The sequence below is a fragment of the Typha angustifolia genome, chromosome 4 (genome assembly GCF_048772165.1).
Source record: "Typha angustifolia cultivar Huaian chromosome 4, ASM4877216v1, whole genome shotgun sequence".
Lineage (NCBI taxonomy): Eukaryota > Viridiplantae > Streptophyta > Magnoliopsida > Poales > Typhaceae > Typha > Typha angustifolia.
Genome location: NC_133242.1, coordinates 1,576,416 through 1,600,963, shown reverse-complemented (window position 1 = coordinate 1,600,963; position 24,548 = coordinate 1,576,416). Strand labels below are relative to the sequence as shown.

The window sequence follows — 24,548 nt, the reverse complement described above, 5'->3', positions numbered from 1 at the left end:
CTAATTTTTGTTAATGATAATTAGATAATTCAAGTGTTTAATAACTATAATTACATAATAAAACTGAAAACTTAAGAAATATAAATGTTTAATAATTACTAATTACATAAAAAATCATAAAATAAAAGATAAAATTTTATAAAATCGCTAATAATTACAAGTGTTCAATAATTATAAATTAGATAATAAAATTATAAAATTTGCAAAAATGGAACTTTCAATTAAAATGGTTTTATTTTCTTGCAAAATCACCCGAAAGATAATAATTTGCACAATTTAAAGTGGAGATCAGATTGAGCCACATGTCATGATGCTTCCTGTCCCATATGTAAATAGTATGAGAAGGGCAAAATCGTCATTAATTAAATGTTAAGGGCACCTTCATTTCCAAACCTCCTGATTTGTGAGCCCTAATCGTGCTTTTACTTGGACTGCTCCACTAATCTCTCTGTTAAGGTGGGTAAAATGACCATTTTACCCTTGCCATGCTCCTTGCACAAATTGGCTTAACTAGTATTTATTTTATTTATTTATTTATTTATTTTGTCATCCACATCCACAGATCCACTTCCTTTTGATTTGAATCATGTGGTGTTAGTTATTTGTGAGCTGGTGCTCTGTGTGACTCTTAATAAAATAGAGAGAAAATTATATTTTCTAATCATAATTAAAGTATACTAATCAGACCAAATTTTGAGTGTTCTAATTGATTATGTTTTCTTATGACAACAATTTGAAGAAATGTCAATAGAGTTTCAAAATAAACTAACCTCTTACCACGCATAGAAAGATCCTAATTATCAACATTAATTTGTGCCACACATTGAGATTTCAATTAGGAGATTAATTAGGGGAATTTTATTAAATATAATCTTTATTATTATTATTATTGAAAATGTTCTTATTTGCATATAAGTTGACAACACTCGTAGTAGTATACAAGGGAAGTTTGAAAAGGGGCAATTTGGTCAATGAGAAGAAATCTTGAGACACCCCGTGTTTTGTTCCGGAAATGCCCCTGGAATATCGAAACGCCGTGTGGAGAGAAAAAAATAACGCAAGAAACGGAAAAAAGAGCGAGGAGAGAGAGAGAAAGAGAAGTAGAAGTTGGGGTTTGGAGACTCCTTGGTGGTATATTCCGTGCGTGGATCCTCTTCTCCCTCTCCATAAACGTGAAGCCAGGGAGGAAATCGAGCGAACCACAAGCATTTCTTGCGCCTTTTCTGGAGATCCGAGGTCAGTTCCTCTTCTTTCTTTCTTTATTCGTTATTTGCTGATCTGATTGCGCTGCTTTGAAGTGTTGGGTCTGTTTCCAAATGGGTACGTTTGGGTTTGTTTAATTTCCATTGCCAGAATCTTGTTTTTGTTTTCTTTTTCGTGTTATTTTTCTTGAATTTCAAGCGGGTTAACTTTTTGTGCGGTTTTCTTGTCTGGGTATTCGATTATGCTTTCAAAATCTTCCCTTTGGGTTTCGTATAATTGATTTTTTTTTTCATTTTTTATATGTTTTAGGTTGAAAGATTCAATTTTGATGAATGTCGACGAGTGGGGCTTTGGATCTTTGTTCTTAGAACCGTTCTTACGGTCGGTGATTGATTTGTTCTTCATGATTATTCGGCTTGGAATTTTCTTTTGTGATCTCCCGAGTCCTGTGCATTTGGCTTAATAAGAATGTAGATTTTTTTTCTTCGTTTTGATTTTGATATGTGAACTGCCGCTAAATTTAGGTATAATCTTGTGTAAGCTCTGTTTCTCCTAACAAGGCAATGGTTTTGATAATTGGATTCTTGATTTTTTAGTATATTTCTCGATTGCACTAAATAAATAAATAAATAAAAGAATTTTATCTTGTTTAACTTATTACCCATTCCACGTTTCTTTTGGGTCGATTTTTTGTTTTGTTTTGGTAATATGGATGATAATCTGTTTGACTAAATTCTGGGTGTTGGTTGCTCAGTAAACTTGTATCTCTTTATTCTCGTTGGGCGAGTTTGTTTTTGATGGTCATCAGGAATATGTCTTTTCCCGTTATCTTTATGTTTTAGTTGTCTCATTTTATGCATCTAGATGTATCTTTCTGGCTATCATAATCTGGATTGAGTTTTCAGAATTTTGCATATCGCCTCTGAATCTCTTGACATTATTTAAACATTTAAGACCCTAACTTTTCTTCATATGATATGATGAATTTATATCTGTGACATTGTTTTGATGCCATTTTTGCAGGAAAAGTTACAAGGATCCTGTAAGCTTGTTTCCTTTCTTGGGTCAGGTTTTTGTGCCGCCAATATGGATGAAATGCATATTCTAACCTGATGGTCAAGTTGTAAGAATATCTAATATTGGGAATATGGAAACCATCTGGTGCTTTAGAATACTAACATCTAGACTGATCACTAGCACTGGGAATTAGTGAGGATTTGCGACAGATGGAAATGAAATTGGCGCTTCAGATTAATAATCATTGATGGAATGGGATTGATGTTTTCCTTATAATGTTCTTCAGATATATGCACCAGAGCAAAATGTTTCGCGACATTAGTCAAAATTAGACAGTCCAAGATAGTATCTTTCTTGTTACAAGTGAAATCTGAAGCATTTGGCACTTACAAAATTTCATACTCAGGGTAAGCAGTTAGCTGACTTGGTTTACGAGGCAGCACAGGACTTTTGGCTTTTGACAGATTTTGTAAATCTTCCTTCTGGTTCGGCATCTCAGAACTGATTTCTCACTCTAAACAGAGTGTTGTTGCAGTTTTCTGTGATCCTTCTTATAGAGACTCTGGTCTCTTTAAAAGTTCATGGACAATTTGATATCACCTTCAGGCACAGTAAAGCACACACCTACTCGGAAACTTACTTTAAGTGGTCCTCTTAGAGACTTGTGGCTCATTTCAAAACAAGGGTCTCTTGCTGAATTAGATTCTGCTCTGATCTTACTGAAGAAGAATGGTGGAAGTATCGACACAAGGAATGCATTTGGCCTTACTCCTCTTCATATTGCAACATGGAGAAATCATGTGCCTATCGTGAGGAGGCTTCTTGCTGCTGGCGCTGATCCTGATGCTAGGGTGTGTTGTACTCGTTTTATACCTTTTTTTTCTGCTATAATAATAACTATATAATGTTTCCAGGTAAATTACTCATATTTGGTTTTGTATGGTGGTTGGATGAAGAGGATGTCATATCAGGTTTGCTCATACTTAATCTCCAATTCTTTCAGGACGGGGAATCTGGCTGGAGCAGCTTACATAGGGCGCTCCATTTTGGTCATCTTGCTGTAGCAGGCATTCTTCTACAATCTGGCGCATCCCTCACTTTGGAGGACCTGAAAGGTCGAACACCTGTAGATCTTCTCTCTGGTCCTGTATCTCAGGTTGTTGGAAGTACACATGATTCAGGTACTCTTTCCATTAAAGAGAGAGAGACAGACATTATATATTTAGCTACTTATTATGTTTAGTCATTCCAGAAAACTTGTCTCATTTTCAGACTGGATAGTCCAGACAGTTCATTTCAATTTTGAATATTCTTACTGGAGCGTGCATTTTAACTTTACCACTTTCATTGTTTGCATAGGAGATTTTATTTTTCTTATTCAAATGCTTCTTAATTTTGCTTTATGTTTTTTTTTTTTTACTTTTATAATTTGTAATTCTTTCTTCTGGATTTTTTTTGTCATTTTAGTTGCTACAGAAGTCTATAGTTGGGGAAGTGGGGCAAACTATCAGCTAGGAACAGGCAATGCGCACATACAGAAGTTGCCATGTAAAATTGATGCACTCCAGGGATCACATATCAAGATTGTGGCTGCTTCAAGGTTTCATAGTGTAGCTGTTAGTTCCAATGGAGAGCTCTACACTTGGGGATTTGGAAGGGGTGGCCGCCTTGGGCACCCAGATTTTGATATTCATAGGTATGATTAATGTATTCCTTCATTTTACAAATTTGCATTATTCAGTTGGTACACCCTTTTCTTTTTGCAAATTCATATTTTTAATCTCTGGGTACAATGTTCTGAAAGCAAAGGTCCAGGCTGTGCCTAGTAGTGTCAACTTACTGTGCAGCCTCCAATTAAAGCATCATGAATTTGTTAATGTCTTTAGACCACATCATATTCCAGTTCTACTCAGTGTGATTTTTCTTTTTGAATTGGAGTAGTGTTGTTACTTGTTACACTAAGTTGATATTCCACAGGGTCTTGCATCCTTAGCTTCAAGATACGGTAATTGATGGAGCTTTAAGGATCATAACTGCTTTCTTCAAGTTCTACAATAAGATAGGTTTTGGTTTCAACCTGTAGCTATCCGTGTTATTGGTTGTCCGGAGGAGAATTTGGCGAACCATTTTAGATTTAGTTCGTTAAGTTAATTGCAAAATTGCTGGAATCTATCTGTGATTCTGTGTTTTCTGATGTATTTTCTCATTTTAGTGTGAAATCTATTCAGCAGTCCGCACTATATTAGTTGATATGCTGACTTTAATTGCTGCAGTGGCCAAGCTGCTGTAATTACTCCTCGCTTGGTGACTTTAGGACTGGGCTCTCGTCGAGTTAAGGTTGTTGCAGCAGCCAAGCATCACACTGTAATTGCAACTGAGGCTGGGGAAGTTTTCACTTGGGGATCAAATAGAGGTCAGATTTGTTCATTTGAGTGATAGCACTTCTCCTGGGTTTAGGGTCGAGATTGTTAGAACTTATTATGCTTGATTTATGGTTCTAAATTCATGTATATCGAGGATAATGATGCTCTTTCCCTTTCTCAAATAAGTCGTTTGGCATAAAAACATTCTGTACTCAATCATATTGACATCTACAAACTTTTTTGTCTCCATTGTACATGCAACCTGGATGTTCATTTGCTCTTTCTTCTCTTGTTCCTTTGTTGGCCTAATTGTGTAAGTAACTGATGCAGAGGGTCAGCTTGGTTATACTTCAGTTGATACACAACCCACACCACGACGTGTGAGTTCCCTCAAGGCAAAAATCATTGCTGTTGCTGCTGCCAACAAACACTCTGCTGCAGTTGCCGAGTCTGGAGAAGTTTTCACCTGGGGATGCAATAAAGAAGGTCAGCTTGGTTATGGAACCTCCAACTCTGCCTCAAATTACATTCCAAGAATGGTGGAGTACTTGAAAGGAAAAGTTTTCACCAGAGTCTCAGCAGCAAAGTATCATACTATAGCATTAGGAGCTGATGGAGAGGTAAATGGAGTGCTTCTATAAGTCCATTAGTTTTATTCTTTATAGAAACAAGATGAAATACTTCTATATTAATAGAGATTTGCTTTAATAGGGGTTGTTCAATGAGCATCATTCGAAGGGTATACCTTTAATACAATTTTTTCTAGCATAAGTTTTTCTCTATATTCTTTCTTATCTGTATTTTCTTTGCTTTAAGTCTTATATTTCTATGTTATTCATTGAAGTATTGAGTAAAAAAAGAACTGGCATGAGGCTAGAATTTTTTACTAGTATCAGGGACTTAATTTTGTTAGAATTTTTAAAACTGCCTCCAAAATATGATCTTACTGACTTCTTGTAACCAGATCAATATTCACATCCTTGAAGATCCCAATTTTGGACAGGGTGGTTTCATGAGTTTATTCTTGGAACTTTGCTAACCTTTGAGATATGTTAATCTTGTGCCTGTTGTCTTGTAGGTGTTTACTTGGGGCCATCGCCTTGTGACCCCAAGGCGCATTGTAATCGCTAGAAGTTTAAAGAAGAGCGGAAATACTCCACTAAAATTTCATCGCATGGAGCGGCTTCATGTTATTTCAGTTGCTGCTGGAATGACCCACAGCACAGCTCTCACTGATGATGGTGCAGTTTTTTATTGGGTCTCCGCAGATCCTAATTTAAGATGTCAACAGGTTTGGACTACAAGGATACTCATTGATTAACTATGTGGATACGTAGGCTGCTCTATGAGCAACTATGTCCCATTTTTGTTCATGCTATTTGTTTGCTTTATTTAAATTTATTGTGGTTTTTGTTGCATATAGCTTTACTCGTTGTGTAGAAGGAACATAGTGAGTATATCTGCTGGAAAATACTGGACCGCTGCTGTCACAACAACTGGAGATGTTTATATGTGGGATGGGAAGAAGTATAAAGATGATACTCCTGTTGCAACTCGATTGCATGGTGTTAAGCGAGCTACTTCAGTATGTATTGGTGAAACACATCTGCTAGTTCTTTGTGCTCTTTATCATTCCATTTGTTCTTCCGAAGTTCAAGCAAGCCAGCAGAAGCCATTGTGTGAGAAGAATGTTGAGTTGGAAGAACTGGATGAAGAATTCCTGTTCAACGACAATCAGACAGATAGTCGCATTACAGCTGTACAAAATGATGATGTATGTAGCAAGGCTGCACCAAGTTTGAAAAGCCTTTGTGAGAAACTTGCTTCTGAGTTACTTGTGGAGCCAAAGAATGTGATACAACTTATGGAAATAGCAGATTCTCTAGAGGCTGATGAGCTTAGAAAACATTGTGAGGTACTTCAAAATTCAATAATTGTTTTATTTTGTGAATCTTGATCTTCCAAGAGCTCCCTTGTATTGAAAGCTAGCAACTCATGCTGTGCAGGAGATAGCTGTACGGAACCTTGATTATATTTTTACAGTTGCGGCCCCTGCTATTGCAAATGCTTCATCAGAAATTCTTGCAAAGCTTGAGAGGCTCCTGGATGCAAAATCTTCGGAGTCCTGGAGTTACCGTCGCCTACCCACAATGACAGCTACTTTTCCTGCTATCATTGATAGTGACGGGGAGGGGGATGTAGAGAGAGGAATTATTAGGCTTCGATACAACCAAAAACCTATACCAAGAATACATGGAGAAATGCGAGGTGAGAGCTTTCTTCAAACAAATAGCCATGCTGATCAAGAAGTATCTAAGCAAGTTAGGGCAATCAGAAAGAAATTGCAGCAGATAGAGATGCTTGAAGCTAAACAATTGAATGGTCATCTTCTCGATGATCAACAAATTGCAAAGCTTGGGACCAGATCTGACCTTGAATGTGCACTTTTGGAGCTTGGCTTTCCCTTTGAAATGGAAGCACCGGTAACTTCTTCTGATTTATCTGATGGAAAGATGAATAAAAAGCCTGAGGTTTCTAGAAAACAGAGGAGGAAAAACAAGCAGAAGGCTGCACAATCTGATAATCTCTCTGTAAATAGTATGGAGCAGAACCCAATTAAAGATTTTCAAGATGTCATATCTCTTCACATTTCTAAGGAAGAGGTCAGCTTTTAAAAACTCTTTTTTTTGTGTCTATAATTTGAGCTTTTAATTTACTTTCAGTATTGTCCCTAGACAACAAACTATTTAATAGACAGTTTCAGCTAGGAGTTTTCTAGCATATGGATATTGAATACATCGCAGGGTTATATATGATCCTTTTTGTTTCTTGACTTGCTTGTTCTTTTGGTGGTTTTTTTAATTTGAAGTTCAGATGTGAATCACAATTTCTTTCTCCATATGCATAAAGTTGTTTCTCATGATAGCTCTTTTGTCAATTAAGGAATTTAGCTGGCTGCTGTTTTTTTTTTCCTTCTCTGTGCTACATCTCCACTTCTCTGGTCTCTTGGATGTTATATGATTATGGTTCATAGAATCTGTCAACAAGTTTGACTTCATATAAATCACTCTTGAATCATTTGTCTGATTACCTTGTTTAGCTTTATTTGGGAATTCTAGTCCATTTGTTGATAAACTATTCTGCTTTTCAACAGGAAATAGACACTACCAGTAAAAGCAAGATTTCTGAAGATATATCCCTCCATAGCTCAAAAGCCATTCCTAGTTCGGACAATAAAGCTTCGCGTCCAACTGTATCAAAAAAGAAGAATAAGAAAGGTGGTCTCTCAATGTTTCTCAGTGGTGCGCTTGATGACTCTCCAAAACCTACTCCACCACCACCACCTACACCAAAGAATGAGGGACCTGCATGGGGTGGGGTTAAAATTGCAAAAGAACTCAAATCTCTTCGTGATATTCAGAATGAGCAAAGCAAAACAAAGGAGATGGTGATGGCTATGAAAGTGAAGGACCGGTTTGAAGAATCATTGGAGGCTGTAAGTGGGGCACAGATTCGACTGGCGTCATTTTTAACAGGGCCAATTACAAGTCCAATAGCTGTTGCTCCTGCCCGTGGTGGGTCAGCTTTTGAAGGAGAGAAGAGCACACCTCCTTGGTCATCTGCGGGAAATTCACCTACTCCTTCCCGGCCATCATTACGGGACATACAAATGCAGCAGGTAAGGAACCCTAATTGTGCATCGTAGAATCTTCATATTGTGATCGATTCCTACATCTTGAGGTGCCACTGTGGATTAGGACCTTGTGAAGAAGATATAGGGCTATGTTTTCATGATGTTATAAATATATAGGTCGCTTGTTTTTCTTTTTTCGCAATGGGCTTGCTTGCATCATGTGCTTTTTAGTTAAATCTACTCGTCATAACAAAGAAATTGCTATGTATGTTACTTTACCAGGAAAAGAAGCATCAGAGCATCTCCCACAGCCCAAAAATAAGGACATCAGGCTTCTCAGTTCCCTGTCATGGCTCGCCGTCAGAGTTTGGTAATCCGAAGGACTCGACTCCCAGCCGTTGGTTTAAGCCCGAGATTGATGCTCCGTCTTCTATTCGCTCTATACAGATAGAGGAGCGAGCGATGAAGGACCTCAAACGCTTCTACAGCAGCGTGAAACTGGTCAAATCGCAGCCCCAATCATCGTGATCCGTAATGTAAAATCTCCTCCTTTTTCGCATCTAGCCATCCTTGTAAAATCTGACTGGATGTACAGTTTACTTGTATGTTTTAGTTTAGTGTAATAAATTATCTCTTCTGCCACATGAGCCTACAGGTAAACATTCTCTCAACCTTTTGTTGTGTGTGTATACTCCTACCGTTTTTTGCTGACCAGTGGAGCTCATGCGCATCTAAACATATTATACCCCCCACTTTTTTTTGTCTAAACTACACTGCACTCACTTCTTGGCTATGATAAAAAGAGCGGTCTGAACAATGACTTGTGCTCAAAGGAATGCTTTTCTTGTATGGTTGGTTAGTGAACACATGTATGCTTTACTCGGTTTAGGTGTCTCTAGATCACTGGCTCTTTTAGCACTCACCACGTCCTCAAGAGTAAAAGAAGACTCTATCTCATTCTTTTTGGAGACAAAAAGCAAAAGCATCGTTGTCACTTTTATGGGCCTGAATATATATCCCAAAAAAAGAAAAAAATAAAAGATCCTAAACACTAGTTAATTATTAATTTATCCTTGAGATCTATCTAAAAATTTATCATAATTTCACAAAAAAGTTAAAAAATATATATTTTTCTCCACTTTATATCACATTAAAAATAATAATTATTTGTTCTTATTATTGTTCTTTGAATTAGGCCCACTTCTGCTTTGCAATTAATTGCTGGCTGACCTGCTAATTATCCAAAAGAAGAAGAAGAAGAAAAAAACTCTTTCTTCTCCCTCCTTTTTCGTCACAAGCCTCGAAGAACACACCAATCTCCTTCCCATCTCCTCCAAAAGCAGCAGGCACCGCCATGAATGTTAATTATGGGCCAGACAAAAATAGGATTCCTACCAGGATCCAGCAAGCCGTCATGTGCGATGTACGTTGAGATTGGGTGAGGAAAGGTGATGCGTGGTCGGCGATGATCCAATGCGACAGTGAGCTTTTCCCCATCACTTTCCTGCATGCCTTTCTATATCTGAATCAATCAATGAACAAAAATACTCACTTTGGTAATGAATAATATTTTATGCAGTGACCCATTTTGGTCAAAAATTCTCTATTATAGGCACGAAGCACTGTTACCCAGAAAGTTATGGGAAAGAAGATAGGGAATCTTTCAGTAAAGCGTATACCGCCCATTAGAAAAAGGGGAGAATTAAAGGGAGAGGAATAAGAGGGATCGTAGGCTAAGCTACTACTATATTATAATACAGATTACAGGGAGGATTAGCCTTTATCAGACTGCCACGTAACCCCATCGCATGGAGTTCCTGCATTAAGGTCCGTAGAAGAGAGATTACTTGCAGATGAGAGTAAGAACCTTTGTACTACTAGCTTTAGTGCATATCTTTTGTCTACACTAAAACTCTCTTATGCTCTTTAGCTTTTATATATACTGATCGGCTCTTTTCCTAGTGCTTAGAATCCCTCTTTCCCATGTTAAGCGAAGAAGACTACAGCCATTGCCTAAGTAGTATTGTTCCAGTTCCGTAGAAGCCTAACGACGCTGTGTTTGATATGGCCGCAATGGGCAGAAAACTTATAGTAGAGGTGGTGGAAGCTCACAACCTCCTCCCCAAGGACGGCACGGGGACGTCGAGCCCGTACGTGAGGGTGGACTTGGATGGCCAACGGCGGAAGACCCGCACGGTGCACCGGGAGCTCAACCCGGCGTGGAACGAGACGCTGGAGTTCAACGTCGCCGGGTCGGTCGACATGGCCGGGGAGCCGTTGGAGGTCAACGTGTTCCACGACGTGAGGGTGGGGCCAAGCCGGAGGAATAATTTCCTCGGCCGGGTGAGGTTGGACTCGCGGCAGTTTGTGAAGAGGGGGGAGGAGGCTTTGATGTACTTCCCGTTGGAGAAGAAGAACTTCTTTAGTTGGATCAGAGGAGAGATTGGATTGAGAGTTTATTATGTCGACGAACCGATTCCTGAGGCGGTCGCTGAGCCGCCTGTGGAAGCTGGTAATGAGCCCGCGGCAACCGACGGAGAAGAAAAGCCGGCGCCGGCAGAGCCAGAGGCGGAAGCTGTAACGGGAACACCTGCAGATATCTCAACTTCCGATCCAGAAGTGCCACCGCCGCCAGCTCAGCAGGAAGCTGAGCCGAATGCGGAGAAGCCAGCAGAGTCCGAGCTTCCACCTCCTCCGCTAGAGGAGAACGCGATCGATTCTCCGTCAGTGCCCGACCAGCCACCTCCAGCGGAGCCCGTGAGGGAAGCCGCAGAGCCATCGCCGCTGGCTCCCCCAGAACTGGAGAAAGACGTGCCTCCGAGATGGGTCCCGCCGCCGCCGCCTCCACGTCACGTTCCTCGGCCGGCGACGCCGGAGGCGTCCAAGTATGACCTGGTGGACAAGATGCGGTACCTGTTCGTCCGCGTCGTCCGCGCACGTTCCCTCCCCGGCGGCGCCAAGCCCCACGTGCGCGTCGCCGCGTTTGGACGTCACGTCAGCACGCGAGAGGCAAGGCGGGGGGCCTTCCTCGAGTGGGACCAGACCTTCGCCTTCGTCCGCGACCCCTCCGCCGTCGACTCATCATCCACCCTCGAGGTCTCCGTGTGGGACCTCCCGCCAGATTCCGACGCCGTGGCCGACGCCGAAGAGAGACATTTCCTCGGCGGGCTCTGCTTCGACGTGTCGGAGGTGTCGACGAGGGACCCACCCAACAGCCCACTGGCGCCGCAGTGGTACCGCCTGGAGGGCGGCGGCAGCAAAAAGGGTGACCTCATGCTTGCCACGTGGATTGGGACACAGGCGGACGAATCGTTCAACGGCGCATGGAAGGCCGACGCGCCGCCGAGCCAGGTCAGCTCGCGGGCGAAGGTCTACCTGTCCCCCAAGCTCTGGTACCTCCGCGTCACCGTCATCGAGGCGCAGGACACCTTAACGGCGCCGCCTCCGAGGGAGGCCGGGATCGGCGTCAGGGCCGCGTTCGGATTTCAGGTGCTGAAGACCCGCTCAACCGTTAACCGTAACGGCGGACCGTTATGGAACGAGGACCTGGTGTTCACGGTGGCGGAACCATTCGACGAGGACCAGAGGCTGGTCCTCTGCCTCGAGATCCGCCACGGGAAGGAGGTGATTGCGGTGGGTTCCGCAACGATGGGGCTCTCCTCTATCGAGCGCCGCGTCGATGATCGAAAGGTGGCGTCGCGGTGGCTCGACCTCCTCCCAAACGACGAGATCAAGAAGGGGAGGAAGGCGGCGACCAGGCAAGTCCACGGGGGGAGGCTGCACGTGCGAGCTTGCCTGGACGGAGGGTATCACGTGGCGGACGAGCCACCGTACGCAGCCAGCGACTTCCGGCCGTCGGCGAGGCAGCTGTGGCGGCCACCGTTGGGCGCCGTCGAGCTTGGTGTGATCGGATGCAAGGGATTGCTCCCGATGCGGACGGTGGAAGGGAAGGGGTCCACGGATGCGTATGCGGTCGCTAAATACGGACCTAAATGGGCCCGGACCCGAACCGTAGCGGATTGTTTCGACCCGGCCTGGAACGAGCAGTACACGTGGCCGGTCTACGACCCCTGCACCGTGCTCACCGTCGGCGTCTTCGACGAGTCAACAACTACAGTGGACGGTGACAAAGACCCCATCGTCGGATCGCGCCCGATGGGGAAGGTTCGGATCCGGATCTCGACCCTCGAGAACGACCGGATCTACCGCGGATCCTACCCGCTTCTCCTGATGCTTCCCTCGGGGGCGAAGCGGATGGGGGAGATTGAGCTCGCCGTCCGCTTCGCGCGCGCGGGGTCCGCCTTAGACCTCATCCACGTGTACGGCCAGCCGATGCTGCCAACGATGCACCATGTCCGTCCGATCCCGTCGTCCCAGCGCGAGCCGCTCCGCCTCGCGGCTGCGCGGATCTCCGCCGGCCACTTGTCCCGATCCGACCCGCCGCTGCGGCGGGAGGTGGTGCTCTGGATGCTGGACGCGGCAGAGCCCCGCGGGTTCAGCATGCGCAAGGTGCGCGCCAACTGGCAGAGGATCGCGGCGGCGGTGACGTGGGTCGCCGACCTGGCGAGGTGGATGGAGGACATGCGGACGTGGCGGAATCCAACGGCCACGATGATGTCGCATGTGGTGCTGGTGCTGCTGGTATGGTACCCGGAGCTGATCGTGCCCACGCTGGCTCTCCACGTGGCGGCAATGGGGACGTGGAGGTACAGGAAACGGCCACGCGGGCCGGCGCCGCACCCGTGCCTGAAGGCGTCGATGGCGGAGGCGGCTTTGGATAGGGAGGAACTGGACGAGGAATTCGACTCGGTGCCGAGTAGCCGAGGGGAGGCGGCGGTGAGGGCGAGGTACGAAAGGGCGAGGGCGGTGGGGGCGAGGGTGCAGGGAATGCTGGGTGACGTGGCGGCGCAGGTGGAGAGGGTGCAGGCGCTGGTGACGTGGAGGGACCCGAGGGCGACGGGGATGTTCATAGCCCTGTGCGTGGCGGTGGCGGTGGTGATGTACTTGGTGCCGTCGAGGGTGGTGGCGGTGGTCGCCGGGTTCTACTATCTCCGGCATCCCATGTTTCGGGATAGGATGCCGCCGCGGGCGCTCAACTATTTCCGCCGGCTGCCCTCCATGGCCGAGCGTATCATGTAGAGCTCCGTTTGTTCTTAGTCATTGCCGGTCTGAGTTTATCGTGGCTGGAAACTTGACAAGTCTGTGTAGATCACTCAGGTCACTGGATTTCTACTAATAGATTCTCTGCAGGTGAGTTTATGCTCTAATACTAGAATATAGAGAACTAAAACAATAAGAACTATCTTGCGATTTAACTGAGCAAGTTTAGAATCAAAACCTTGCGATTTTAACTTCCTATCAAAATAATTATCGTCTTCCTCGCGTGTGCTGTCGAACCCATTATGAACCAAACTATAAATGAATCAAATAAAGAAAGCAAATCATCACCTCAGCTTCCATTTCGCATTCAAATCAAACGCCGTACAATAGGAAGACTGACTTGGTTGGCTTCCCAAATGGCATAGCCATAAGAGCGGACGATCGTGGTTCCTCGAAGCATTCCATAGTCCAAGCTCGGTTCAATCCGACGGATCGAGGAAGGCTCTCGGAGGTTAAGAGCTTGGGAGAGGGAGACGGCAGCCGGAGGCGGAGGCGGAGGCGGAGAGCTCCCATTGGGCCACCACCATTGAGGGAGAGTGGGGAAAAGAGATGAGTAGGAGACCGTAGCTTCGGGTATACGGTGAATTATACGGTCGAATACGTAAAAAACATTGTTATTGTTATTAAATTTAATTGCATTCTACTAGACTATTAGTAGTGAAAGTGAAATTGAGTTTGTTTCACTTGATTCGATTCGAATTGTCGATTGATTTATATTCTTTATTTTTAACAAAGCGAATAATGACTCGGTTTCATTTTCAAAACACTAATAAAAGAATCGTATCTATCTTAGATAGATAATGATTCGATGGTAAGTAGTATTTATTACTTATTTTTATAATTATTTTTTAAAAATGTGTGGAAAATTTATACATGACTTTTTTAATATTTAAAATTCAACTCAGAATTTAAAAACATATTATTTTTAATTGGAAATTTTAATTTTAAACATGAGAAGTAATATATCCTAATTAAACTCAAATTTATTCATAGTCTAGAAAAATAAAAATAAATTTGAGGATAATCTTACCCCCTCATTTTTCATCATATTTAATAATATGATGTTTGTTTCTAAAAATATTTAATAAAATATGGTGCTCGAATCTAAAATAATAAAAATAGTTTCACTTTGACTCTATTTATTTTCATATTTACAAATTAACCCCCATATCTGATCACATATTTGTAGAAGAAAAAATAATAAAATAAAATTGCTCATATGCTACTGCTGTAAATATTTGGTGAAATGACAGGGCTCAAATTATAAATACTAGTAAATATGAAAAAAGTGGGGGTGTAAAATGAAAGTTTTGCTTGGTTTAAGTTGGAAGGCTGCCGACTTCAAAAGGATAAATAATACTAAAAGAGAAATAAAATACTGCTGACTTACTCTTACAAATTAAAAGGATAAATGGTAATTAATTTTATCTAGCATTATTTAATTTTAACCGAGGGACTAAGAGAGAAAAATTAATGAGTCTTATTAAATTAATATAAACTAAATTATTAATAAATAAATAAACTTTACAAAACGGAAAATAATATTTACGATATTTTTTATACTGTAATTTGCAATTTTACAAACCCCACGTGTGGTACTTCCATGCCGAGGTGAGATGGAGAAAGGCGACAAGGACGCCCGATTGAGAGGCCGCTCTTTATTAATCTTCGTAAATAATCTTACTTCTTCCTGCTTTCGATCGAGAAAGGATAAGAAGCATATGGAATCCCGGTAGTGGAGAAGTGGGAGGAGGGGAAGTGAGATGGAGAAGTTGGTGTTCGCTGTGAACGGAGAAAGGTTCGAGCTCGAGCTCTCGGAGGTGGATCCTTCGACTAATTTGCTCGAGTTCTTGAGGACTCAGACCCCTTATAAGGGCGCCAAGCTTGGTTGCGGAGAAGGTGATGGAGCGATTTTTTTGTTTTTTTTTTAATTTTATTTTTTTGCTACCGAGATGGATTCTTGATCGTTTGGCTTGCTGGTTAGATTTCTTTTTTTTGTACCTTTGGTAGTAAGATTGGTTTCTTCTTTAACTTGTTGGTGTTTTTGGTATTCTACTGCTGCTGTGCTATGAGAAATGAGGTGGGCCGCGCCTTTGTGCTCAGAACATTTTATTCTTCGAGTTGGCCAGGGGAAGTACTGGATAAGGAGTAGAAATTGGAAAATTCCATCTAGTCAGTATAATGTACTCACTTGGGGAAACTTTGGTGTATAGGATGAATACTATTATTTTTATATGATTAGTAATTATTCATCGTGGTAAAAAATTTATATGCACCGTTGAACTAGTAGGCACAAAAAAATCCAATGATTTGTTAGTTTCTTTACCCCTTGATTGTGGGTGTAGTTTTTTTTTATATCTCTATATTTATTCTTGAATTAGTTGATAGGCAAGTTCCTTTTCTAAGAAAGAAATCAAAAGATTTATTTCTTTATTTGCCCTCTGTTGCAGGTGGATGTGGAGCTTGTGTTGTTCTTCTGTCAACATATGATCCTATCACTGAGCAGGTGACTGATTTCTCAGTGAGCTCGTGTCTGACACTTCTTTGCAGTATAAATTTCTGTTCAGTTACAACAACTGAGGGGCTTGGAAATATTAGGAATGGGTTCCATCCAATTCACGAGAGGCTGTCTGGGTTTCATGCTTCTCAGTGTGGGTTCTGTACTCCTGGAATGTGTATGTCTATTTTCTCTGCCCTTGTCAATGCAGATAAAAATGATAGGCCCGAGCCTCTGGATGGGTTTTCAAAGCTCACAGTATCTGAGGCAGAGAGAGCTATTGCAGGCAATTTGTGTCGATGCACTGGTTATCGACCGATTGTAGACACCTGCAAGAGCTTCGCAGCTGATGTTGATTTGGAAGATTTGGGCCTCAATGCATTTTGGAAGAAAGGAAATAAAGATGCTAATGTTGGCAGACTTCCCTATTATAATCGTGATGGAATCTGCACGTTCCCTGAGTTTTTGAGATCTGAGATCAAGTCCTCTTTGACTAATTTGGATGTCTCGGAGCATACATCCTTTGGAGGGGGCTGTTGGTATCGCCCAAAAAGCATTGAAAAGCTTTATAAAATATTGGATTTAAAAACATTCAGTGAGGGTCGTGTTAAAATGGTTGTTGGGAACACTGGCTCTGGTGTGTACAAGGAATTAGACCTATATGACAAGTATATTGATCTCAAGGGGATTCCAGAGCTAACAATTATCAGAAGTGACCATAAAGGCATCGAAATAGGAGCAGCTGTAACAATTTCCAGGACTATTGAAGTACTGAGAAAAAAGGATGATTACATGTTCATTTCAGATGAGAGATCAGTATTTAATAAAATTGCCGATCACTTGGATAAAGTGGCTTCCCAATTTGTTCGAAATACAGCAAGCTTAGGAGGAAATTTAATGATGGCACAAAGGAACCAGTTCCCCTCAGACATTGCTACGATACTTCTTGCTGCTGGTTCAATTGTTTGTATCCAAACCTCATCAGAAATACTAAGCCTAAAATTGGAGGAATTCTTGGAGAGGCCTCCGTGCGATTATAAAACTCTACTTGTGAGCGTGTACATTCCTTCTTGGAGTACCAGTAGTTTCTCTGGCAATATAGCAACTATGGGTTCCAGAGCTACAGAAAAAGCAGATGTGCTGTTTAAAACATATCGAGCAGCTCCTCGCCCTCTTGGGGGTGCTGTGGCTTATCTTAATGCTGCTTTTCTGGCTCACATATCCTTAGATAAAGCATCTGGTTATCATGTTCTGGACAATCTGCATTTGGCTTTCGGTGCCTACGGGTGTGAACATGCCATTAGGGCTAGGCAGGTTGAGACTTTTTTAGTGGGTAAACCTATCACTGCTTCTGTTCTACTTGAAGCAATCAGATTGCTCAGAAAAACCGTCGTAGCAAAAGAAGGCACACCACATGCTGCCTACAGGTCAAGCTTGGCCGTTGCCTTTCTATTCAGTTTTCTTCATCCAATTGCTAAGGACTTGGCAGAGCCCAGAAATGCTCTCCAGACTGAAGTATCTAACCCTGCTGTTAGTGCCAAGTATTCAAATGGCAGTCATAAGAAATTGGAACCTGCAAAACTTGATTTATATGGTGACCATCACATTCTTTTGTCCTCAAATCAAGTTGTGGAACTCAGCAACAACTATTATCCTGTTGGTGAGCCAACTAAAAAAGTTGGAGCTGAGATCCAAGCTTCTGGTGTGTAGTTTACATTTATCGGCGAGCTTAACATTTATTGACATCATATTTTAATTTCACAATTTAGTGGCATATTTGATTCTCTCTGACATCTGCATGCTTGATGTGAATTATTTCTCCTCTTTTTTGTTTCATTTAGCTTGGTAAAGAAAGAAAATTATATATAATGGTGCTCCTAGATTTTTTTTCCTAGTGCATTGTCATTAATAGTTTTTAATATCTTCAACACTGTTTTAGTAATATGAGGAAATTTTTGTTGTCTTAATGATTTTTTTTTTGAAATAATAACATAACAGTTCCAGTTTTTCTCTTTGTTTTTTTTTCCTTTTTGCATAGTGATGTCTACCTTTATCAATTTATTGGGAAAACCACTTCAAGGTTCAGGTTTACCTTTTTGTAGATTAATTCCTTGTCATGGGAGGAACTGCCGGTTTGTAACCAAGTACGGGAAAGAACTAACCATGTATACCTACTTCTGTTCAATAACCCCAGCTGGACTCACAAGTCACAACTCAATTCACCTGAGATCAGTCTTAGGGCAGCTAGTTTGTTGTAGTGGTCTATTTTGTGCGTGGCCAATCTTTGGTGACACTAACCAAAATGACTGTTTCTCAACTCTTAAGATCTATCAAGAGTGATTAGGTAGGATGAGGATTTAGGATGAGGCTGAAGAAAAAAATAACCTTAAAAAAGTGAAGGGCAATGTTCCCTATAAACTGATGGAACCCAATGGCAACTAATTTCTAGGGGATTCTTGTGACATACCTGTAAAGGGTCTAAAGTACTAAACAGTTTGCAAATAGATCAGCTTGAAGTGGTTTTCCATGGAAAGATGTTAAGGTAGGTTAGGGCTTGTGCAAAAACTAAACCTATAAATAAGTAATATCCTTTTGCATTGACAACACAAGAAGTACAATTATTTCTCTTTCTTAGCAGTAATATTGTGAACTTGTGATAACTTAAACAGGTGAAGCTGTTTATGTGGATGACATCCCTTCTCCGAAAGACTGTCTTTATGGGACATTTGTTTATAGCACAAGACCTTTGGCTCACATAAAGGGCATCAAGTTTGACTCTTCTCTAGTGTCGAGGAAAATTATTGCAATTGTCTCTGTTGATGACATTCCAGAAGGAGGAAGTAATGTTGGGGCGAGCAGCATATTTGGACCTGAACCACTATTTGCTGAATCACTTACCGAGTATGCTGGTCAACCACTTAGCATTGTGGTATCCTCATCAGTTTAATTTTACTATTCGTTTATTGCTTAAGCTTAAAACTCCCTTTCCTTTCCTTTCCTTTTTCTATATTAAGGTTTTCTTTATGATTGAATTGAATTGTTGCGCAGCTCTAATTGAATAAAGATGTTTGGTAAGATTCCTTGCGTATCACTTCCAAGAGCTAACATAGTAACTAATCCAGGTTGCAGAAACACAAAGATTTGCTAGCATGGCTGCCAAGAATGCAGTTGTTACCTATAGCACAGAAAATTTGGAACCACCAATTTTATCTGTAGAAGAGGCTGTCAGGAGATGCAGTTTTTTTGAAGTTCCCTCGGTACTTTATCCTAAACAAATTGGTGATTTCTCCAAAGGAATGACAGAAGCTGATCACACAATTCTATCAGCAGAGGTGTTTTTCTATATTCATTTGCTTCCCTCATTCATTGTAGCTCGATGTCTCAAGATGACTATTGAGGTCTTATCAAATCTTGCTTGGAAACAGATCTTCACATCATTTTGCTTGTTATTTTAGGTTTGTCCTTTGGTACTCTTTCTCCTATACTCTCAATTTCATGTTGGAGAAGGAAAATCTTGAATATACCTGGAGAGCTCTCCAGCTAATCTGCTCCCCTGGAACTAGAAAGTTATAGCCCTTCATCTGATCAATGAGCTGTTATTCATTTACTGCTTTACCTATATTCAGATGTATCTTCTTCTTGGACATCCATGGAGCATATAACTGATTATCCAATTTGCATAGTCAATCAACTTATTTTGGATAACGCTTGGATATGTTGTTTTAAGTCTCTTTGATGATTCATTCCACTTCGGAACTATCATATGATTTATTGATGTTCTATGAATAGAATTAATATCTTCAATATAGAGATATCAGGTTCGGAATCTAGTTTCTGAATAAATAACAGAAAAGAATAGAATGAGATATTTTCACAGTAAAGGTCTTTTACTGTTTTCTAATAGTAACCACAGAAATAATGAAAAAACAAATTAATATGACCTAGCTTCCTTGATTTAAACAAGATGCACTTTACATATTCCTTTAATATTTTTTGACTTGATATTATAACTTTGTTTTTCTATTACTGTTGTACAATGTTTCTGATTTAGTCAGCTTGGGTACTAAATAGATTGCAGCATTATCTTTTCCTTTTCAACAAACTTCTGTTATCTTGCTCCGATCCATTAAAGATTTAAAGGTGATATTGGTGTAGACTAAACCTCCTCAGGCCCTTGGCTGTGGTTGTAATTACCCTTTTGCAAACATTATTTAACAACTAATGGATATGCAACTCCTTTATCCAGGTTAAACTTGATTCTCAGTATTATTTCTACATGGAAACACAAACAGCTTTAGCTGTTCCAGATGAAGATAATTGCATGGTAGTCTACAGTTCGAGTCAGTGCCCTGAGATTACACATGGTGTCATTGCAAAGTGCCTTGGTATTCCTCTCCACAATGTCCGTGTTATTACTAGAAGAGTTGGGGGAGGTTTCGGAGGGAAGGCAATTAGATCATTACCTGTAAGTGCACTGATAAGATCAATGTCGAGTTGCTTTTATAGTATGATTTTAACTAGACAAATAGCTAATAACTATAGAAAAAGGAATCCTTGATATACTTTTTGCTTAGGCATAAAGCCTATGGATTTTTGAATTATAGAAATTTAAAATCTCATTCTGGGAGGGATACTGTGGACACATGGATTTGCTTATAGATGTGAATATTCATATATGATCATGCTGTCCACATGTCAGGTTATCATTTTCAAGGTTGAAGGCTGATAGTGCATCAAGCTGTTTACAAGGACCAAGCTTTTTAAAAAAAAAAAATTAAATGATGTATTATCTAATTGAACTCTTGGGTGTGAAGAAAACATAAATGAGAATTGTAAACCAGATTAAGGTACATATATAAATTGAAAACCAACACCTAAACCTCAATCATTTCCCTAACAGCAATATGACTTCTGGAACCAGTTGCTTCATAGAAGATTCTAATTGCTTATACTAGATAACTGAGGTTCTGTCAGTAATACAGAAATGTTTATTTCTCCATGTTCTGCAAATAACAGTAGACCATATATGAGTATTACATCATTTATTCCATCTAGGGTGCTGAACTAGAAAGTAGATTACACACACTTGCCTATATATAGACATGCATTTATGTATGTCTGTATAGATAGAAGTGTCAAATGATCGGCTTAGAACAAGGAGAAACAACTAATGGTTTGAGTCTTGTGATGATAGGTGGCAACTGCATGTGCGCTTGCAGCATATAAGTTGCGACGTCCTGTTCGAATGTATCTTGATCGCAAAACTGATATGATAATGACGGGAGGACGGCATCCTATGAAAGTGTCCTATTCTGTGGGCTTCAAGACTGATGGGAAGATCACAGCCTTGCATATAGATCTATTGATTAATGCAGGAATAACTAAAGATGTGAGCCCCGTGATACCCCATAATCTGATTGGAGCACTGAAGAAATACAATTGGGGTGCTCTTTCGTTCAATGTGAAGGTCTGCAAAACAAATATTTCAACAAAGTCAGCAATGCGGGGCCCTGGAGAGGTACAGGGATCTTACATTGCTGAAGCTATTATCGAACATGTTGCATCAGCATTGTCTACTGATGCCAATTCTGTCAGACAAAAGAATCTTCATACCTTTGAGAGCCTCCTGTTGTTTTATGAAGGTAGTGAGGGAGAAAGTTATGAATACACATTACCTTCTATTTTTGGTAAATTGGCTTCATCTACAAGCTATCAGAGCCGTGTTGAAATGATTCACTGTTTTAATAGTGACAACAGATGGAAAAAACGAGGGATTTCCTGTGTACCAATTATACACAATGTAATGCTTTTTTGTAAACCAGGAAAAGTTTCAGTTCTTAATGATGGTTCTGTTGTTGTTGAAGTTGGAGGGATTGAATTAGGTCAAGGGCTCTGGACAAAAGTGAAGCAGATGGCAGCATTCTCTCTTGGACAGTTGTGGGCTGATGGAAGCCAAGATCTTCTTGAGATGGTCCGTGTTATTCAGGCAGATACTTTGAGTTTGATACAAGGAGGATGGACTACGGGAAGCACCACATCAGAGTCTAGCTGTGAAGCAGTTCGGCTAGCCTGTAATGTCCTGGTTGAGAGGCTACAATACCTTAAAGACAGGTTACAAGAACAGAACGACACAGTTTCATGGAATACCTTGGTTTCACAGGTTACTATTTGATTTTATACTTTTGAACTGAACATTGAAAAAAAACTTTCGTGAGGTCATATGGTCCTAGTGTTTTGCCCCTTAACATGCAGGCGTATCTGCAAAGCATAAATTTATCAGCAAGTGCTTACTGGGTCCCTGACCACAAATCCAAGAGCTATCTAAATTATGGAGCTGCAATAAGCGAGGTACACCATACTTATGCTTATTATGGCCAAACTTGCACTGGTCTATTTTTGTTTATTTCAATCCCATTGAGTTCTATGTCACAGGAAATTGTGGGCCTTGCAGGTGGAAGTAGATCTTCTCACAGGTGCTACTACTATTTTGAGGAGCGACCTTAGCTATGATTGTGGCCAGAGCTTAAACCCTGCAGTGGATTTGGGGCAGGTATGTTATACCTCCTTCTTCACTGGTGTGTTCTGATTGTAAGTCGCTACTTGCCTTATGATGGCATCTGCAATATTTAAAGTGAGTTCAATCACATCACAGTTCTTGCAGTATGCTTGGCAGGTAGGCTGTGATTTTGGATCTTCTATTCTTCTGATCTTCAGAGGAATTGCCACCTTATTTAGAAGAATCAAATGACTTGTGAAAGTCCTGGCAATCATGTTTGCCTATGACATGCATCTAATTAGTTTTAGTACTAACTTCTGTGTCTGTCTAGGATTTTTGTGCTCATTATGGCGAGGTTGATGTGATGACTGAGTTCAACAGTAGTAATGGTAAAATTTTCATATTGTCCTTAAGGATATCATTTTCCAGAAGGACAATTTATTAGAATATGAGATATGCCTATATGCATCAATTGATATAGCTTTCTGTGCAAATGTGCTAGGTTGTTCAAACTTCAAAGGTTAGTTAGTTAGATGGTAGTTAGCATTTCATTTTCCTAATGCAGTGGTGGTAATATTAGAATTTTTAAAATTTTAATAACTACATAATAGAAAAGCCAATGTTGTTCCCCTTCAACTGAGATCATAACTAATCCTGTCAACTTTGTATGTCCTGGTTTTAAGACAATCCTATACCTTATTCCCCAATTGCAGGTTGAAGGTGCCTTTGTGCAAGGAATAGGCTTTTTTATGTGCGAGGAGTACGTGACCAACTCAGATGGTTTGGTCATTTCAGATGGTACTTGGACATACAAGATCCCAACAGTTGACACCATTCCAAAACAGTTCAATGTTGAGTTAGTTAATAGTGGACATCATAAAAAGTGTATTCTCTCTTCCAAAGGTACTACATTATTATCCCCTGGTTTGACTTCTACATTAGCTCCTCTTCCTAAAATGTGTCTAGCTTTTACTTTTATGAGTTCATGATTTCCATTGTCTTATGATGGTGGTTAAGAGAGGATGTACTGATACCAGCAATTAAAATTTTATAGTAAATTACTTGTTGATTTGGTACTTTGGAAAGAGTTATATTTGACAAAATAATTGAAGACATGGACCAGTTAGGGTTGTTCATACGGGACAATTAAATGCTAACCACTCCGTACATAAATAGATCAAAGTTATAAATGATAGAAGGTTGATAGCTTCCTAAAGAGAAGTTAATTAATATGATTTTTACAATAATTTCTTTAATATGATTTTTAGTATATTGTGTTCTATTTCCTGTTCTGTTCTAGCTTCTGACAAATTTCGAAGTGGTTGTTTTCTGTAAGAAGAGTGATTGCAATTCACTAAAGCCTCACTCAACAAGGAAGATCCACTGAAGCCAGTATTGCAATGTTTAGCTACATAAACCAAATTTTTATGCTATTAACTTTGTTAGTATAATTAGTAGAAGCTATATAGTTAACTATTTCCATTTGGCTATTTGTTTCTTACTTTCTGTTGATTAGTAATAGTAACCTCTTCTGGATGAACTGAAGCTGATTCTTTCCTGCAGCTTCGGGGGAGCCACCTCTACTTCTCGCAGCTTCAGTTCATTGCGCAACAAGAGAAGCAATCAGATCTGCAAGAACAGAGCTATTTTCGCGCATTGGATCTAAAGAATCCCCTTTGGCATTCCAATTGGAGGTTCCCGCTACCATGCCTGTGGTCAAGGAGCTGTGTGGGCTGGACAATGTGGAGAAGTACTTGGAGACTTTACCTTCTGCTAATCTTTCAGCAAGTCCATGAAAGTATCAAGTTTCCTCCATGCTATGGTGTGCATATTAGATGAAGGAAAAAGAGCATAATAAGCATCAAGTTTCCTGGAGTTGTTTTCAAAACCATGAATTCGGCTGTTGGAGAAATCGTAGACTTCCTCTGCCGTGTGATGCGAATAATGAATTTTTTTTTATAGAACAAAAAAAGATAAGTGAAAATTTAACTGTGTCTCGGCTGAAATTGGAAGGTCAACTTGTGAAAAGAATATATTTTAATTTCTTATGTTTTGATAAATGCATATGTTCTTATTATTTGGACGATATATGGCAGATTCACATGTTTTAGACTACTTTCAGTAAAGCAAAATTCTCAAACCTAAGAAGGTCAATCATTAGTAAATGAATTTAATAGT

General features: G+C 40.7%; 3 protein-coding genes across 3 annotated transcripts; all 3 read left to right on the top strand.

Moving 5' to 3' along the window:
• Positions 1-1,070: 1,070 nt before the first annotated feature.
• Positions 1,071-8,859, top strand: LOC140758936 (uncharacterized). Its single transcript, XM_073095343.1, has 11 exons — positions 1,071-1,236; positions 2,227-3,071; positions 3,224-3,401; positions 3,688-3,916; positions 4,494-4,633; positions 4,914-5,203; positions 5,662-5,874; positions 6,007-6,498; positions 6,590-7,246; positions 7,738-8,262; positions 8,500-8,859. Exons 2-11 carry the CDS (start codon positions 2,802-2,804, stop codon positions 8,743-8,745), a joined length of 3,240 nt encoding a protein of 1,079 aa, XP_072951444.1. The 5' UTR covers positions 1,071-1,236; positions 2,227-2,801; the 3' UTR covers positions 8,746-8,859.
• Positions 8,860-10,014: 1,155 nt separating this feature from the next.
• LOC140759566 (multiple C2 domain and transmembrane region protein 16-like) lies at positions 10,015-13,927 on the top strand. The gene has a single exon (XM_073096162.1). The coding sequence runs from the start codon at positions 10,282-10,284 to the stop codon at positions 13,354-13,356; it is 3,075 nt and encodes a 1,024-aa protein (XP_072952263.1). The 5' UTR covers positions 10,015-10,281; the 3' UTR covers positions 13,357-13,927.
• Positions 13,928-15,014: 1,087 nt separating this feature from the next.
• On the top strand, positions 15,015-24,457 carry LOC140758843 (indole-3-acetaldehyde oxidase-like). The gene is made up of 10 exons (XM_073095180.1): positions 15,015-15,276; positions 15,828-17,576; positions 18,544-18,803; positions 18,997-19,206; positions 20,121-20,339; positions 21,069-22,034; positions 22,127-22,222; positions 22,326-22,424; positions 23,084-23,273; positions 23,934-24,457. Exons 1-10 carry the CDS (start codon positions 15,141-15,143, stop codon positions 24,164-24,166), a joined length of 4,158 nt encoding a protein of 1,385 aa, XP_072951281.1. The 5' UTR covers positions 15,015-15,140; the 3' UTR covers positions 24,167-24,457.
• Positions 24,458-24,548: the final 91 nt, after the last annotated feature.

Coding starts and splice junctions, on each gene's coding strand:
- LOC140759566 (XM_073096162.1), top strand. CDS start 10,282: ATGGCCGCAATGGGCAGAAAACTTATAGTAGAGGTGGTGGAAGCTCAC.
- LOC140758843 (XM_073095180.1), top strand. CDS start 15,141: ATGGAGAAGTTGGTGTTCGCTGTGAACGGAGAAAGGTTCGAGCTCGAG. Junction 15,277..15,827: donor CAAGCTTGGTTGCGGAGAAG/GTGATGGAGCGA, acceptor CCTCTGTTGCAG/GTGGATGTGGAGCTTGTGTT. Junction 22,223..22,325: donor ATGGAGCTGCAATAAGCGAG/GTACACCATACT, acceptor TGGGCCTTGCAG/GTGGAAGTAGATCTTCTCAC.
- LOC140758936 (XM_073095343.1), top strand. CDS start 2,802: ATGGACAATTTGATATCACCTTCAGGCACAGTAAAGCACACACCTACT. Junction 3,402..3,687: donor TGGAAGTACACATGATTCAG/GTACTCTTTCCA, acceptor TTGTCATTTTAG/TTGCTACAGAAGTCTATAGT. Junction 5,204..5,661: donor CATTAGGAGCTGATGGAGAG/GTAAATGGAGTG, acceptor GTTGTCTTGTAG/GTGTTTACTTGGGGCCATCG.